We start from the raw sequence: 15809 nt of genomic DNA, 5'->3' as shown, positions 1-15809 counted from the left end.
ATAAAGATGAGGTTGGAAACAGTATTATTCTTCATGCCATCCCAGCAAAAGTAATATAAATTAAACCCAAGCCCCACTCTAATGCAGTGAGAGGTCACACTCATCTGTAGGGGAGGCAGAAGAAAGACAATTTGTGTCAAAGAAAAGTTTAAAAGGCAACTTGACCACATGGAGGAAAGATAAATGAAAGAGAAGGGCACGTTAATGTAGCAGATAATAGCATAAAAAATATCAAGCTGCTGGGAAATGGATGCAAATTTAAATTAAACATAAATGAGGGTAATTAACTATGGGAACCAGCTACTGAGGGAGGCAATAGATCTTTTTTGTCAGGGAAGCCCTTCTAAATATTTTATATGTTAAGCGCTGGTCTTAATTTAGTAATTCTGGGGATTATGCACATAAAAACAACCAAACAGAAACCCGGATCATTAGGCATGTAGAAATGAAACAGTCTTTGTGTATCCTTTAGGAATTTCATTAGTTGAGGCTTGGGTTGGTTTTTTCAGATATCGTTCCTGTACAGTCAACAAAACCAGCCTGTTAAATTTGATTTACTGCTCTCAGCTTTTGCTGGTAAGCATTTCAGCTCACACACAGTTTTATTGACAGCTCTGAAAGTTTGAAATGAGCCAGTCTGGATACAATGGTCTGGTTTTGGTCAGGTTTTGGTGGTGTAATTCATTTATGAAGTTAAATTGATTGACCCCATAAGGTTTCAAAATGTATGACTCATGTCTGGAGAAGCTATCACAGCAATAAGTTTATATATTTAATGTTTGAGGATCAAAATGGTTGGGGATATTATTTCATTTTCTTTTGTCTCAGAGTTGAACTGCTAGCAAGTAAAACAACTTCCTTAATTTTTTTTTTTTTTTTTTTTGTGGTTTTGGTTTCCCTTGTGAATTTCATCCTTTCCAATAATATTGAAGATTTCTTTTGAGCAATGAAATAACATGTTCCATCAACAGTCACAGTAATGAAGCCAAGTTGCCAACTTATCTGTGTCCTTTCTTTCCATGCACTTCAATCACTACAGCCCCGCCAGAACAGCTGCACAATATAGCAGCTTTCTGGATGTCTCCTAATGCTGGCCAAGAGCCAGTCCTAGGCATGAAAAAAACAACCCAAGAGCCACCATTTGGTGTGGGTAAGTCTGAATTCACATCCATGCTGGATAGATGAAGTACGTGGAACACCCACCCACCTCCTTTACCACGGACATGAGCTGGGGCTCCTGCTTAGCTGCCCATTGGAAAATATTTAGATATTAATTGTTGCTGAGGTTTGCATCCTTCTTTCAGACTTTCTTGAAATTGGACAATGTGCTCAAAACTGAGGGGGTGAGGAAGAAAGATCTGACATGGGACTTGCAGAAAAAACAGCTCTGTGTCCTCAGTTCCTCAGGATTTCTGACAATACCAGTGGGCAACAAACCAAATTGGAAATTAGTTCAGCAGAGTACTGTGGGACACAATTTGCTGGCAAAGGGCTCTTTAAATCAACAGTGAAATTTGATCTGAAGTGGCCTTGGTGCCAGTCTGAAGGACTGCCAGCTGCAGCCAGTCCCAGTTACAGGCAGGCTTACTCAGAGCTGTGCTCATTATGACTCTTTTTGGTGGTCAAACTTAGCAGTCCTGGTAGTGCTGCCCTTGTTGAAACAGCCTTTTTCCTGGGGCTGACTGGAAAGACCTGAAACTTCATGGATGAACAGAGTAGTGTCTTACTTAGGTGGTGTCAGAGAGCAGTGGTTTACCAGAGGGAATTACTTTGTCTCCTTCTGTGATGTTCATCACACGGCCCTGTCTGGTTTTCCTTGACTTTTGCTCTATCCGAGGTGAGTGACCAGCTCACCACACACCACTAATGATTCACAGGCCATTGGAACTGCCCTCTCCCTTCTAAATAGGATTTTTTCTCTGTGTCCCAGAATCCCTCACTTAATCTTGTTGATACTGTTCCTGCAGCTGCTGTCTCTAGTGTATCCCCATGGAGGACTTCCTCACTTTTCTTTTGTCTCTGCTGTGGCACTTGTCTGGCCTGATCCTCCCAAAAATCTGTAGGACTTCTTGGGAGATGATCCCATCTGACCTCATCTTTCCAGGCTTTTGTCCATTCCTGTGTAAATAAGATTTTTATTCTGTGGTTGATCCTTGACTGTCGCAGGACTCCAGCATCCAATGGCAGAGATTCTGTCCCTTCCAAAAAGCTCTCTGGGTGCACTTAGAGACTTACTTTGCATGTGCAATTACTGCAGTGAGCACACAAAATATTTAAATGGTATTTGGTATGTGCAGTTGTTATACACACTGCCCATAGCACAGACTGTAGGTGAGTTTGTAGAAAAGTATCTCACACAAGCAAGAAGCATCCAGGATCTTGGTTCTCCAGCTCTGAGTTTAGAAGCCTATCCTGCTTGAGGGAAGATAGTTCTTGGCAGTAGCAAATCACACCCCCTCATCTCTGATCTCTGAGAGGGTCAGTACATTATCCATTTGGAATTTTCATCCTTCTCCACCTTGGTTCATTGCAGTGACGTGGAAATTGTTGAGTTAAACACAGCATAAGAGAAGCCTGATAACTGCCTAGACATTGTTGCACAGAGATGCACATAATGAATCTCTTCCTTTAACAGACTTTCAATTAGATATGCCCCAGAGTTCTATCTTCCATGTTTTGATTTGTATGGAAAATGGCCTAATTTAAGCTGATTGGGATCTAACGGGCCCGTGTGTATCATTTAACAGCCTGAAATTCCTATGCACTGCAGGGTACAGGGTATTTTATGGTGTTAGAGACCAGGGGAAGGAGGAGAGTTAATATTCTGCGCCTCCTGGAAGGAATCCACTTGTATTAATTGATGCCTCATCATAAATACTCCTATCATGTATGGTTTGCTTTCATTCTGAGTGAAGTACACATTACTGGTCGTAAGTTGAAACAGCTGCAAAGAGAATACAGCATCCTTAACTGCTGGGCTTGATTCTAGCACTGCACAGAGCTCTCCATTCACCTCTTGTTTTATATTCATTGTTTCAAAGGAGAGTTAGCACAAAGAGAAGCCGCTGTGTGAGAGAGGACAAGTTAGTACTTGGGCCTTGGAAAACTGGAGAGGCAGATACAGTCAAATGCTTGACTTCCCTGTGGTCAGTGCCAGCAATGTCAGTGTTAATACCTGCTTGTGGCACCTTTGTAGCACACACTGAAGATCTCATCACACATGACACATAATTAACCTGCACTTGGCACAGGTGGTCAGTGACATCAGCCTGTGCTGAGGTGTGAGCTGGTATCCAGGTAAAGGCTGGGTAAAGCAAAAACACCTCCTCCAGTGACAGCCACAGGGCTCCCAAATGTCTTGTCCTCTGCATATTGGCCTTGACAAGAGCAGAAACTATTATCATCATTGTATAAAGAACAATTACTGGCTGAAGTGAGATTTTCACAGTAAGTGAGGTATACATTTCCTTTATCTCATAACACCTTTGCCTTCCTACAGTAAATATACAGGATATGGGATTCCATACCAGCCTCTTTGCCTTGCAGCTTGTCTGTGAGGACAGAAAAAATCTGCCTATTCTTTGATCTAACACTGGTGTGAGTTAGTTATTCTGGCTACTGTGAGAATCACGTAGCAGACTAAACTCTTTCTTTGATTCTTTGTCAGATCCCTTCGCATCCAGCAGTGCCCATGGAAATCCAGAGAGTGCTGGCCAAGAAAAGTTAAAGTATTTGTTTCTTGTATGCATTTACCACACTATTTATACCTGTCCCCCCTGGAAAAGCACAGGGCTTGGAGGTGCTGGGTTGGGCAGCAATTTTCCTTTTGCTCACCAAACTATCTTTGCCGTGGTCTCCCAAATACCCTTGATTTGTTTTTCTTAAACAAGATGAAAGCACCAATTCTCATTTTTTGTGGTTTCAGCTACTTAATCCAGGCTTCTTTTTTCACCTCTTCTTGATGTAAGCATGTGCCTGGGTGCTTTGTTGCTCTAGAATTTCTCAGGTTGAGAGGTGGAACTCCAACTTTATGACTCTTTCACTTCAGTTCAGCCAGACGTTCATTGCACGGTTTCCATGCCTTCAGGATTTTGCAGGATGTAAGTGCTGAGTGACCACTGAATTTCACCTGTCAGGATGAGACAGATACCCTGTAAATTTGCTGAGTGCTCTTTGCTTCCAGGGAGCACACTGGGTTTGGGCTGTGAGAGCTGCTGAATCAAAAACGTCTGTGGCATTTGGAGCTTTCATGTTTCCCCTGTTTAGCTGGAGTGTGCCTGTGACTGCAGGAGGGTAATGGATGTGCTGGTGCCCCGCTGCCCTTCTGGACACAGCAGACAGCAAGGCTCCAGTAAAGCCATAAAGTACACTCCTTTTCTGTTCCTCATGAAAGTCTGAACTGTTGTTCTCCATGTGGTTTGGATCTAACTTTTACTTCCTTAAACAGTGGTTGTCTGACGCCCATCTGCAAACACAGACCTTATGGTTTTGCATGCAAAATCTGCCAGGCTGCTTTTTGACCTATTTCCGGACATTTCTTTAGCATAATGCAAAATCCCTTATGTTTTCATGGGCCTGTGAAGGACAAAATGTGTTATTCTTCTATTCAGAACAGTTTTTAAGTCCTTCAGGAAATACTTGAATGCAAAAAAGCCCATGGATCACCAGCTGATGTGGGTCACCAGGTACTGATGTACCTGAGAGGCAGAGATGAGCTGCAGCCCAGAGGCTGGCTCTGAAAGCATGCCTGACCAAAAACCATTGAGCTCAAGGGGAAGGAAGCTCTGGTTTCTGGCCAGGGCAGTATTGTTCCCATCACCGTGGGAACACCACAAATGGATGTGTAAATACATGTACTTTACAGCATTCAGAAATGATGGATATGCTCACATCCTTCCCTAACATTATCGTTGATCTTTAACTACCACGTTACCAGGCAGCAACAAGTGCTTTGTTCTTTTGTTTTAGCACAATGGATTCAAAAGTCCCTGTTGGGTAACACCTGAGTGGGGCTGGGGGACAGAAAAGCTCTCCTGCAGCCATGGCTGGAAGCAAGAAAATCTGAAGAGAACATGGATGCTCCCCTATCCAATATCCAGTCCCACTAACATCACAGCCCACGCTCTGGAACAGCTCATGTATTACAGGACAGACCTCCTAAGAGAGATGTCCCCATGAGCTCAGAACCCACATTGTGCCAGATTTTTGAAAGAACTTGGATCATGTTTAGATAACAAAATAAATGGCCCTGATACACTGAGAGTGGTAAATATGAGAAAGGGTATTGAATAGTTTTTGAGACAGGGGAAGAATTTTAGCTGACATGCTTAAACTATCTGTCTCCTAACAAAAGGAAATCACATAGAGAGTTTTAAAAGGCATCTAAGTGACTATGACTGCCAGGTACCCAGTGCTCACTAGACTGAAATGTATGAGAAATGCAGAGATCTCTTGAGCTCCCTTAAATGTGCTGCAGCCAGACCTGAGCAGCTGTACTAACCTTTTGCTGGAAGGTTACTGTGTGCTGGAAGCTCTGGGGCCTGTGGATGGATGGAGTAACATTGAAAATCTGTGATTGCTATTGATCATTACCTGATCTTTATTGTCTGTCCTATTCCTGCAGCAAATGTGCTATAAAAGAGAAGGGGCTGTCAATATGCTCAACGTGAAACTCAGCGTATGGGCAAGCTCCTATGTTGCATAAGACTTTATTCTTCCCTATGAACTATGGAAGGAGGCTCCTGTACTTTGTCTTTTAGGAACAATGTTTAGTTAAGCTTCTGGAATACTTGTCAAGATGACTATGGGTAAAGAAAGCCCATTAAAATGTTGAAACTCATCAAACTATGTGAACTCTGAGTTGTATAGTAGTGGACATTCACCGACTGCATCCTGTAAAGCAGGAAAACCAAAGTTTAAGTGGGGTCAGTTCAAAGGGGGAAAAAAAAGATGATTCTCGAGTGAAGACAACTGGTTCTGCATTATTGTTAAAGAAATGTATGTAGAAATAATATTTTTATAAAATGATTGAGGAGGAGAGTTAATTGAAAACTGTGTTTTTAGGGAGCATTGACTATATCTGTTCTTGTTACCATGATAAGTCCTCCAGCAGTACAGCTCTCCCCAGACAGCTGCCATTAGGAGAGATGCTTGGAAGTTGGGACAGCCTCAGGAGATACCCTGGAGAGTGGATTGCAGTGTTCTGGGAAAATCACCCTCTTCACCACAATAGATACAGAGAATCAAAAGCATCTCTGACAGCCACAGCTGCTGTATTTTGGTCACAGGAGTTTTATAAAAGGGCGATTATGGATTCAGATAGCTACTCTCATAAAAATTGTAAATGCTGCATGGGATCCCAAGAGACTACTTACTTCACCTTCCTGTTCTGGAAGAGCTCTAATGGTGGAGATGCCATGGTCTCTCTGGGAAGTCTGATTGCTTTACAGTGCTTCACTATCTACATTATGTCTAACCATAGCACCTTAGGAGTCTGAACCCATGATTTCTTGTCTTACCCAGAGCATTCATGAAGAACAGATTGTTTCTTTACTTCATTCATCAGGCTGTGAAAAATTTTGTCATATAAAAATCATAGAATCATACAATATTTTGGGTCAGAAGGGACCCCATGGAATTGCCTAATCCAACCTCCTGCTCAAAGCAGGGCTAACTTCCAAGGTAGCACAAGACTTTGTCCAGTTGAGTTTTGAGTATTTATAGGGACAAAGATACCACAGTGTCTCCAGCCTCCTTAATCAGCCTCACATGACCCTGAATTGGCTCAACCTTTTTGTAGCAGGGTGGTATTCTTGGTTTATGATCATCTTGGTGACCTCCAGCAATTTCTAGGCCTTTTTCTGTAGGATGTCTGTATTTCAAATTGAATGGACTAATTCCCTGTCCCATGTTTAGGTAGCTGATTATCTCTGCTTAAATGCTGCATTTTGCATTTGATCACATTGAACACCATACCATTTATTTCTGATCCTATTTCCAGACGATTTTGAATTACAAACCTTTAGCATACTAGCGGCCTTTCCTGGCATGATGTTGTCTGAACATTTCATGGTAAAGCACTCTTCTGAAAACGTAACACTCTCCTTTGGTGGGGGACAGAGAGGTTCATTTATTTGCACCTCTCCCACAGCAATGACAGAAGTGTGGACAAAGCATCACTCTGCATTGGTCTTTGCTAATAATTGTACTTTGTAAAGATAAAACAGCAAATGGAATTGATTCAAAATCTATTTAAAGATGATTCTAGTGTGTTTGAGATCAAACATGAGACAAGTTAGCAGCAGAGACAATTGATCTGGGGGCTTTAGAGACAGAAAGAATGTTTAAGTTGATTTGCTTAGAATTATTTAGTTTTTTAAGTCATGGTTTGAAAGCTGGCTCTTGGTGGGAACTCTGTGCACACAATGAGTATATTTGGCCTTGAGCACATGTATCTGGTTTTAGTTAAGCCAGGCTGGCCACACTCATTCCACTCTGCTCATGATCTCATTCCATGCTCCTTGTCATGATATCTGCACACCATCCAGCAATATATTAAAGCATGAGTAACATGTCTTATGTTGATTATTCTGTCACCAAGGGAGAAATGTGTCTTGTCTGGTAGGGAACTCAGATTGTTTTAAACAAAGCTCTATACTGACGCTGGAGAAAAGTCAAGAGCTGTGGCTTGTATTAGGAGGAAGAATTGGCAAGGTGTCTGCTGGCCCTTGGGTAAGGCCATTTTGGGACTCAGACCAGCTACAACCAGAGAAAACCATGGTTCCTATGCTGCTGAGCTCTCCCTGCACTGAGGAAAGGCCATTTGCCCTGCTGCCAGCATGCTTCATCAGCTCATATGCTGTGATACTTGGGGCACCTCCAAATTCTCCTATTAGCCCAGGAAGAGAAACACTCCTAACAGCATTTATTTTGCCTTTAATGAAATGACCAGGTTGGTGTTAGAAGTGCAATGTGCTGTATGTCAGCTGAGTGGAAGAAATGCCTCCAGGCTGTAGGGAGGAGAGGGAAGGCTTGAAAAACTTGTTCAGCTGCTCAGTGTTCATATTTGTGTGTGCAGTGAATGAGCTGAACCCTGTGCCCCTGCTGGGCCTGTGCTCAGTGTGTGTTACCACAGGGCAAGTTTTCTGCTTCGGTCATCTGTCAGACTGGAGGGGAAGGGCTCTTGCTAGTAGCTGTCATTAGAGGCTGCATCATTCTCTTTGCTTATTTACTGAGCTGAACTCCAGGCTCAGCTCCCATCTGTGTGATGAAGGAGGTATCTCTCTACAGTAGCTCAAGTGTGAGAGCTCCAAAGCCCTTTACAGAGTCTAATTTAACTTCAGCTTCTGCCTGGAAGCAAAGTGCTCTTTTTTTTTGGAGAGGGGTGAAACTGAGGGACTGATGGCTTAGGCTAATTGCCTGTTCTCTTACACACAGTCCCCAAAACAGATTTTGACTCAAACATGACCCCTTCCCAGTTCCTGTGTTCCACTTTCACTGCTCAGTCTTGTTCTGCTAAAAAGAATAGGAGAATCTGTGTTTTTGCTGTTTTGCACAATCCACACCTGGCACTTGCCGTCCCTGTCTCCCAAGTTTGCTCAGTAGCCTGCCTGAAAATAGGGACTGAAGGACCTTTCTGGCACATGAGGTTTTCCTGACCTCCCACTGCTGCTTTTTCTCTGGAGAATAGCCTCCAACTCATTGAGGACACTGTGGATCCAAACCCTCTGTGCCTCTGGCTCCTTATATGGTAACATGAAGAAGTCTGAGCATTTTAGTTCTGATTTCGAGTTACCCTGGTTGTCTTCTCAGCTGGGGAACTAGAAACTTTAAAACCTTAGGCAAGCTGGTTCTTACCACCTGGAAACCATCCCCTTAGTTCAAGCACGTGTGTGCTGCTGTCTCACCACTGGCTTAGCAAAGACCAGGCTGCATTGGCAGCAATGAAACTCCCCTACAAAACCTTTGCAGAAGGTAGAATTTTAAGCATTGCAGTTTTTTCCCCTTCTGGAAGGGGCTTTAAGATATGTGTTGTTACAACAGCAGAAGAAAGAGACTGAGATAGAAGGAGGGTGCCAGACAGGCTGTGGGACAGAAGTGGCTTCTCTGGCAGAGAGCACACTAATACAGAGTTGATTGTGGGCAGTGAAAGCAGGAAGTAATGGAGCCTGGGACATCTAGAAGAGACTTGAAGAAGCTTTGCACTCTTGAGCCAGCACACCCAGACATGCAAGTGGAGAAAACATTCCTGAATGATGGAGAGGTGTCCTTGTTCATCCTAGATCCAAATGCATTTTGGCAACTTATCCCTACCTCTGACAGAAGCTGCCCAAGAAAGAGGCAGAGGAGTGAGCAGAGCTAAGGTTTCCTGATTGCCAGAGCCTCATGTTTGTTTCTGGAAAGTCCTTGAGTGACTTTGTATGAATTTATTGAAGCCCAGAGTTTTGCTTTTTTGACAAAGTGATGTGTTCTTGTGCTGGAGTCCAGCCCACCCTTGCGCAGGCTACTGCTACAAGCCTGTGGCTGGCTCTAGTACTGGGGGCACATATGAGCATGAAACCACATGGGAAATAACTGTACTAAATGATTTGAGACACATTTAGGGGCAGAAACAAAGGGTTATGGTAGCTGAGGGAGCTCCAGCCAATTTCAGGGGTTGTGGGAGCTTGATGTCTCTTCAGGACCAGCTGCTAGCATTAAAAAAAGGCATATGAGGATTCTTTTATCTCCTCCCTAGATTTCATGCTGATGAACCCAATCCTGACAAGCACTGAGAGCTGCAACCCCTGCCATGTATCCCCAGTGCCTTGTCAGCCTTAATTTTTAGAAGTAACCATAGATTCCTTCTCTCACGGCGCAGGTTCCACCGTATTAGCGGAGCGGCTGGGATTATCGACACCGAGCTCGCCCACATCGACACCCAATTCCCCCACCGTCCTCTGCAGTGGTGTCTCTGGCCCCTTACTGTCTACGTGTGGCTCTGGCCCCCTCTGCAGCTCTATCAGTGGTAAGAATGGTGGGATCCCCTGCTGCCTTTCCTTTGCCTCCCTTCATAGTCTCACACTTGTCTCCCAGAAGGGCTCTAAAACCACAATAATCAACAGATTATTATTATCCCATCAGCTCCCCTGGGGAGGAAGGGAGAGCCTCTGCAAGGGCTATTTTCAGTCTGTTTTATGTGGAAGCCGCTTGGATGCCTAGACAGCAATATTTCTCTCACCCTTTTCATCATGAAAGGTCCCAGGGGAAGCAGTGGATTTTCTGCTGCACGCGTGGCCCTGTGACGCAGAGCTCCTTCTGGAGAGCTGTGTGGCACTGACATGTCTCACACTAGCTTGGACTGGAGCTAAAGGTCTGCCTACGCCTCCCCTTTCTCCTTCCACACACCTTCAATAAAACACAGTATTGCTATTTCTAACATGCCAATGAAGTACAGTGATACTTAGATAAATGCACACGCAGTAAAAAAGTGTAGGCTGTTCTGCAGCATTTTTAAAACTCCAGACACCTGCACGACCCCAAGGCATTGATGGTGGGATATGTAACTTACCAAATCCTTGTTGCATGGGAACAGCTGTCTCTTGGCTTGCTCCTCGTGGGCAGCAGACCACAGTAGATGTTGCAGAAGGAACCCTGGTCCATGGAGCATGCATTTCTGCTGGGGCATCCCTCCTCCCTCTGTGGCTGCAGGGCAGAAATTACCTTGGGATGTCAGCAAGAGGAGTGACCATGGTTTTTTTTGTGTTGCAGGCACAGCTCCCAACTCTCCAGGCAGCTTGCCTGAGTCACCCATCTCCCCGTCCGTCTCAGGGCCCTGGGGAGATGAATGCACCATCTGCTATGAGAATATGGTAGACACAGTCATTTACTCATGTGGACACATGTGTCTCTGCTATTCATGTGGGCTGAAGCTCAAGAAGATGGCCAATGCCTGCTGCCCCATTTGCAGACGGGCCATCAAAGATATCATCAAAACATACCGCAGCACTTAGAGCAGCAGCAGATGCCGTGGTGGGGACTGGCACGTGGGGAGGAGGCTGTGAAACAACACAGGCCTTGGTCTTTATTCATCACCCAGGAGATTCAAAACCCATCACCCAGCACCACCCTCACCTCCTCTTCCATGGACAACAGATGACACAAGCTTAGATGCTGCTCTTCTACCCCCCAAGCAAGCCCTGGGGCTGAACTCCAGTGTCAGGGAATTTGCGATGGACTACTGTCCCTTGTGGATTTTAAACTTTATCTCAAAAAATGCCAGCTGGTGCAATCATCCCTTTCTACACCATGCACAGCAGAGGGGAGTCTCCACTCTTTAGCACAGACAGCAGGTGGTAAAAGGTTCAGTGCTACACATCTCCTTCCAGAGGCACCCCACATGCAGAGACAGCTTAGCAGAAGAGAAGAAATGAGCAACGTGTTTCTGTGTACAACCAGCCTGACCAGAGGAGGCTCCTTAGAAAGGATGGAGCAAGGCAAGCATTGACCCAGCGAGGGAGGAGCAGTGAGCACACTCACAGCAGAGAGGCTGGAGCCAGTGCAGAAAAGAACCCAAGATTTGTGAAGCAACACCCACCCCATATCTGCAGACAGAAGAGCAGACCCTTGGCAGCCCCTTGAGGGCTGTCCCCAACTCCTCCATTGCCATTCTCTGACAGAGGCTTTCATGGTGGTTTTGGCAACAAACACCGGCGACAGCTCTGCTCCCTCCCAGCAGCATCAGCCACCTCCTGTCACCACCCCGTCGCATGAGGAGCGGCTCCCGAACCCCACCACCACCAACCTGTGTGTGGGCTTCACGCAGCACAAGGGATTCAGCAGCATCTCTGCTCCTGTGGGCCTGTGGGAGAGGGAGATACAGCTCCCTCACCTTTCTCCCCCTACCATCCAGACAGCACTTGTGAGGAAAAACCCCAGCCTCACCGGGGAAGAATGTATAAACCCACACATCTGTGGGTTACCTTTACTGGTAACTTTATCACTGTGCTTTAAGACAAAACCAGCCAGGTGGTACTCAGCTCTTCACAGCCACACCGGCAGGACATGGCTGTCCTTATGTGCTAGGAAGTAAGGAATGAGAGAAAAATAACTTGAGTAGTTTGGTTTGCTTTGGTTTATTAAACAAATCTCCTCCTCTCCTGCCTGAGTCAGGAACCCAGCTGAGCCCAGCAGGGACAATGGTGGCCCCCATGGTTCCCATGCAAACAACTGCTGCTCTGCCATGGCCACAGGTGTGACCCAGGGCTGCTGGCCCTTGGGTCTGGGCTGTGTGGCTTGGCAGCAGCAGGAGCTGTCTGCCTCCCCAACCCATCCTGCTGCCTTCCCAGGCTGCAGGGGAGGGAAGGACTGTGTCTGGGTCCTGAGTGGGGGTCAGGGCTAGGGTGCCATGGCAGTGGAGTTTGCCCCCACCACATGACCCATCTGACCAGACCAGGGAAGGCCACGGAGTCACACCCTTCCTGCTGAGCTTTTCCTTGCACCCAAGCATTTGGCCATTGATGGGATAGGGGGGAACAGTGTAGGGATAACACTATTTATGCACTTGCTGCAGGGGACATCATGTCCTCCCCCACCCCCCAGCAGCAGGTGGGTTTTCACCACCCACACTGGCAGAGGCTGATCCTAAAAACACCTGGAAAACACATCCTTGCTCTGTCTCTCAAGGAGATGCAAAAAGAGACTACTCGCAGGGGAGCACATTGTAGAGCCTTTCTCTGAAGGTGCCACCATCACTGCAGGCTACCCAGGGGCCTGCAGCTCCCCCCAGCCTGCCCTGCAGGCAGCACTAACTTGAATGCTGATACTCTGGGTGACATTGTGTTATTACCTGGCATACCTCTGATGTACAACCCAAGCCCAGCCCTGTCCCCCGGGCCAGCTGTCAAAAGCTCCAGAGCTCATGGCTCCCATTCCCAGATGCCCTCACTGAGGGGCAGGAGGAGGCCGGATGGCACAACCTGGGGGAAGTCAGAGTGGCCCTGCAAGGAGCATGGCTGGTCCTCAGGCGCACAGCCAGCTCCAACTGTGACCAGCACACACAGGGAGCCTTTTTCAGTAGTTACACAAACTCCAGTGCAAAGATTTCAAAAAGGAGGAACCCAAGGGGTAAGAAGGTGTTGATGAAATAGTGGATGTGGGGAAACGTGCAATAAGCAGCCTCCCGAGCCTTCACCACACTAGTGGGACCCACTCCATGCAGGGAAAGCCAAGGGGTAAATTTTATTTTTCAAGAAATTCCATCCATGGGTACCAGTGCAGTGGTGTAAATTCCCTTTTCACCTTTTGAATTGAGAGTGTTTTAATATATTAACTGTGTTTGTTTTACTGTGGACCAAACTCTAGGAGTTAGGAGAAGCTGAAAGCTCCCCCAGCATCTGAGTTCAAAAATTGGGGTTCAGTCCTACCCCTGCATAGGCTGGCCTCCAGCTGTAAGCAGGGAAGAGAAAAAGGCTCTGTCCAGGGAGGAAAAAAAAAACCAGCAAAACCAGTAAAAATAACAAAAATCCTAATATTTTGTTTTGTTTGACTGGTGTAGGTTCCCATGTACCTCTGTGTTGTGTCATCTGCATTTCATTGCTTTACTTTAAGATGTTTTGTGTTCTGTTTAAAGACAAGAAAAACTCATTGTGAATAATTGGATAACTGTGATCGTGAATAAAGTTGATTTAGATATCCTGCAGCAGCATGGGTGGCTGAGTATTTCCCACTTCATAAGAGCAGCAAAACAATGGCCAGCACAGTGAGAGGCTGAGGTAAAAGCAAGGGTGGCACGAGAGCCTCTTGCTTAGGGGGAGCTGGGTAGAGAGATCTCAGGCTTTCCTTTAGTTCTGGAGGATGGGAGGGCATTGGGAGGTGGATATCAATATACCCTTGGGCAGACACCACACACACGTAAGGAATAAAGTAAGTCACATTCCTGAAAGTTTAGGCCCCACACTCCTGAGCTTCTTCAAGCCCTCCCTAGAGAGAAGTCACAGCTTCTTTACTCTCACTGCCTTGTTTACAGTCTTTTCTGTAACCACAAAAAAGCACCCTCCACCAGCACAAGGAAGAGCTTGTGCTCTGAGGAAACCCAGGACATGCTGCTCAGCCTAGGCAGGGGCAGGTAGGGTGGCTGAAGATGAGGCAGAGCAGTAACATCCCAGCCCTGAACTGGGCAACATGCTGAGAAGGCCCACTGACAATCTGTGGTCTGGCCTAGTGAGATGCTGAGGTAAGATGCAGATGCTTCCTGAGTATGTAGCAAGGGACACAAGGACCCAAAGGGAATTTGGATTCTCCAGAGATCATGCCAGTTCCCTCAAAACCCAATCCTCTGCTGCAGGTATCTGCTCAGGAGCACACCTACAATACAACAAATGTGAGATTTTTCTCCTCATCTCTTTGTTTAACTATTCAGCAGATGAGACAATCTGGATCACACTCTTGTCACGGGACATATTTAAGGTGGCATCTTCTCCCTCAGCGGGAGTACTCCATCTGCCACGGGCCTGGGACATCTCAGGAGTGGTGTCCTTAGCCTCTCCAGTTGAAGCCATTCTACTCTAACAGTTCCTCAGTAGCCTGAAACATTCCAGGCTGGGTAAAGCAAAACCATTTCTCCAACCCAGCTTTCTCCAGCACCAGCCTGAGGAGATCCCAGCTGTTGGGACAAGGCAAGTCTGCACAGCTGCGTGCTGCCCTCCAAGAGCTGATCTAGCTCCTGCTTTCCCTGGGACAGGAGGACCTCTAGTGGGTCTGGAAAGCCTCCTCATTCCCTCAGGAGCAAGGGACAGGGTTGCACAACACAGAATGCCCTAGAAACCGGCAGCGCTGACTTGCTGGACGTGCTGAGCCCAAGCACTGCCACAGATTAGGATGAGTGAAGTGCTAATGCTCTGCGCCAAACTCAGACCTTCTCCTTTCTTAGCACCAGCAAGAGGGACCATGGCACATCCCCCAGGTTTCCCCTCTGCCAGCCTCAGCCTGTGCAGCCCCTCATGCAGCTGCCACCTGCAACAGCCCCAGTGAGCTTTGCATCCTCATCTGCTGAGCATCGCTGGAGTCACCCTGCCTGCCCTCCCTCACCACATCCAAACCAGAGCTGTAGTTTCGCCATTTCGCCAAACTATTCTCCGCCCAGACCAGCTGTGGTGCAGAACTGACCTTCCCCAGCGAGGGTAGCCCAGCAGCGCGGCCCTCCCGCTGCTTCATGCAGGGCTGTTCTGGGGTGTCCCGCCCGCGGCACAGCCCGCGGGCCGAGAAGGAGGCGGTGGAAGATGAGAGGGAGGATGTCCAAAAGTGGTCCAGGAGCTGCAGCGCTGGTCCGGCATCGCCACCTGGTGCCCAGTGCCCAGCCCGGAGCTCAGCCGCCGCTCCTCCCGATATCGATTTTAACAAACACTGCACATACACTAAAGTAGGACCAGAAAAATTCAGTCTTGAGTGCAGCACAATTCTGGTAGTGGTTCTCCGAGAAAAATGGGCAAGAGGTGAGCAGTTGACAGAATTACAGTGTACAAGGGGATACATTAGTAAATAGCAATTGCATCAGCCCAAAAAGCTGGTTGGCTCACTCAGCACAAAGGAAGCGGGGGCACAGTTTCCAGTCACACTTGACACTACGTTTGTGCCCAGGACTGTGTGCTGCATCAGATTCAATTCCTGGCATCCTTCAGAGAGTTGGGGTGCCCGAACAGGACTCCTTGTGCACCATCCACCGATGTGCCAGCACAGAGGAACATCTACAGCCAGGCTGGGAACTGAAGAGCTAAAAACCAACCTTGTTATCCCTCTGTATTACATCCCTTGTTATAACCTCCTCACCCAAT

General features: G+C 46.7%; 1 protein-coding gene across 5 annotated transcripts in view; it reads left to right on the top strand.

The window, feature by feature from the left end:
- The window catches only part of NEURL1 (neuralized E3 ubiquitin protein ligase 1), a 144960-nt gene extending 131279 nt beyond the window's left edge, over positions 1 to 13681 (top strand). For all 5 annotated transcript variants that reach the window (XM_053984304.1, XM_053984309.1, XM_053984308.1 and 2 more), the window contains 2 exons: positions 9860 to 10006; positions 10750 to 13681. In XM_053984304.1, the coding sequence (XP_053840279.1) occupies positions 9860 to 10006; positions 10750 to 10991 (389 nt within the window). In that variant the 3' untranslated portion in view covers positions 10992 to 13681. The remainder of the gene's footprint in view (positions 1 to 9859; positions 10007 to 10749) is intronic.
- Positions 13682 to 15809: the final 2128 nt, after the last annotated feature.

This window comes from Vidua macroura, chromosome 8, assembly GCF_024509145.1.
Source record: "Vidua macroura isolate BioBank_ID:100142 chromosome 8, ASM2450914v1, whole genome shotgun sequence".
Lineage (NCBI taxonomy): Eukaryota > Metazoa > Chordata > Aves > Passeriformes > Viduidae > Vidua > Vidua macroura.
This window is presented reverse-complemented; position numbering and strand designations above follow the sequence as displayed.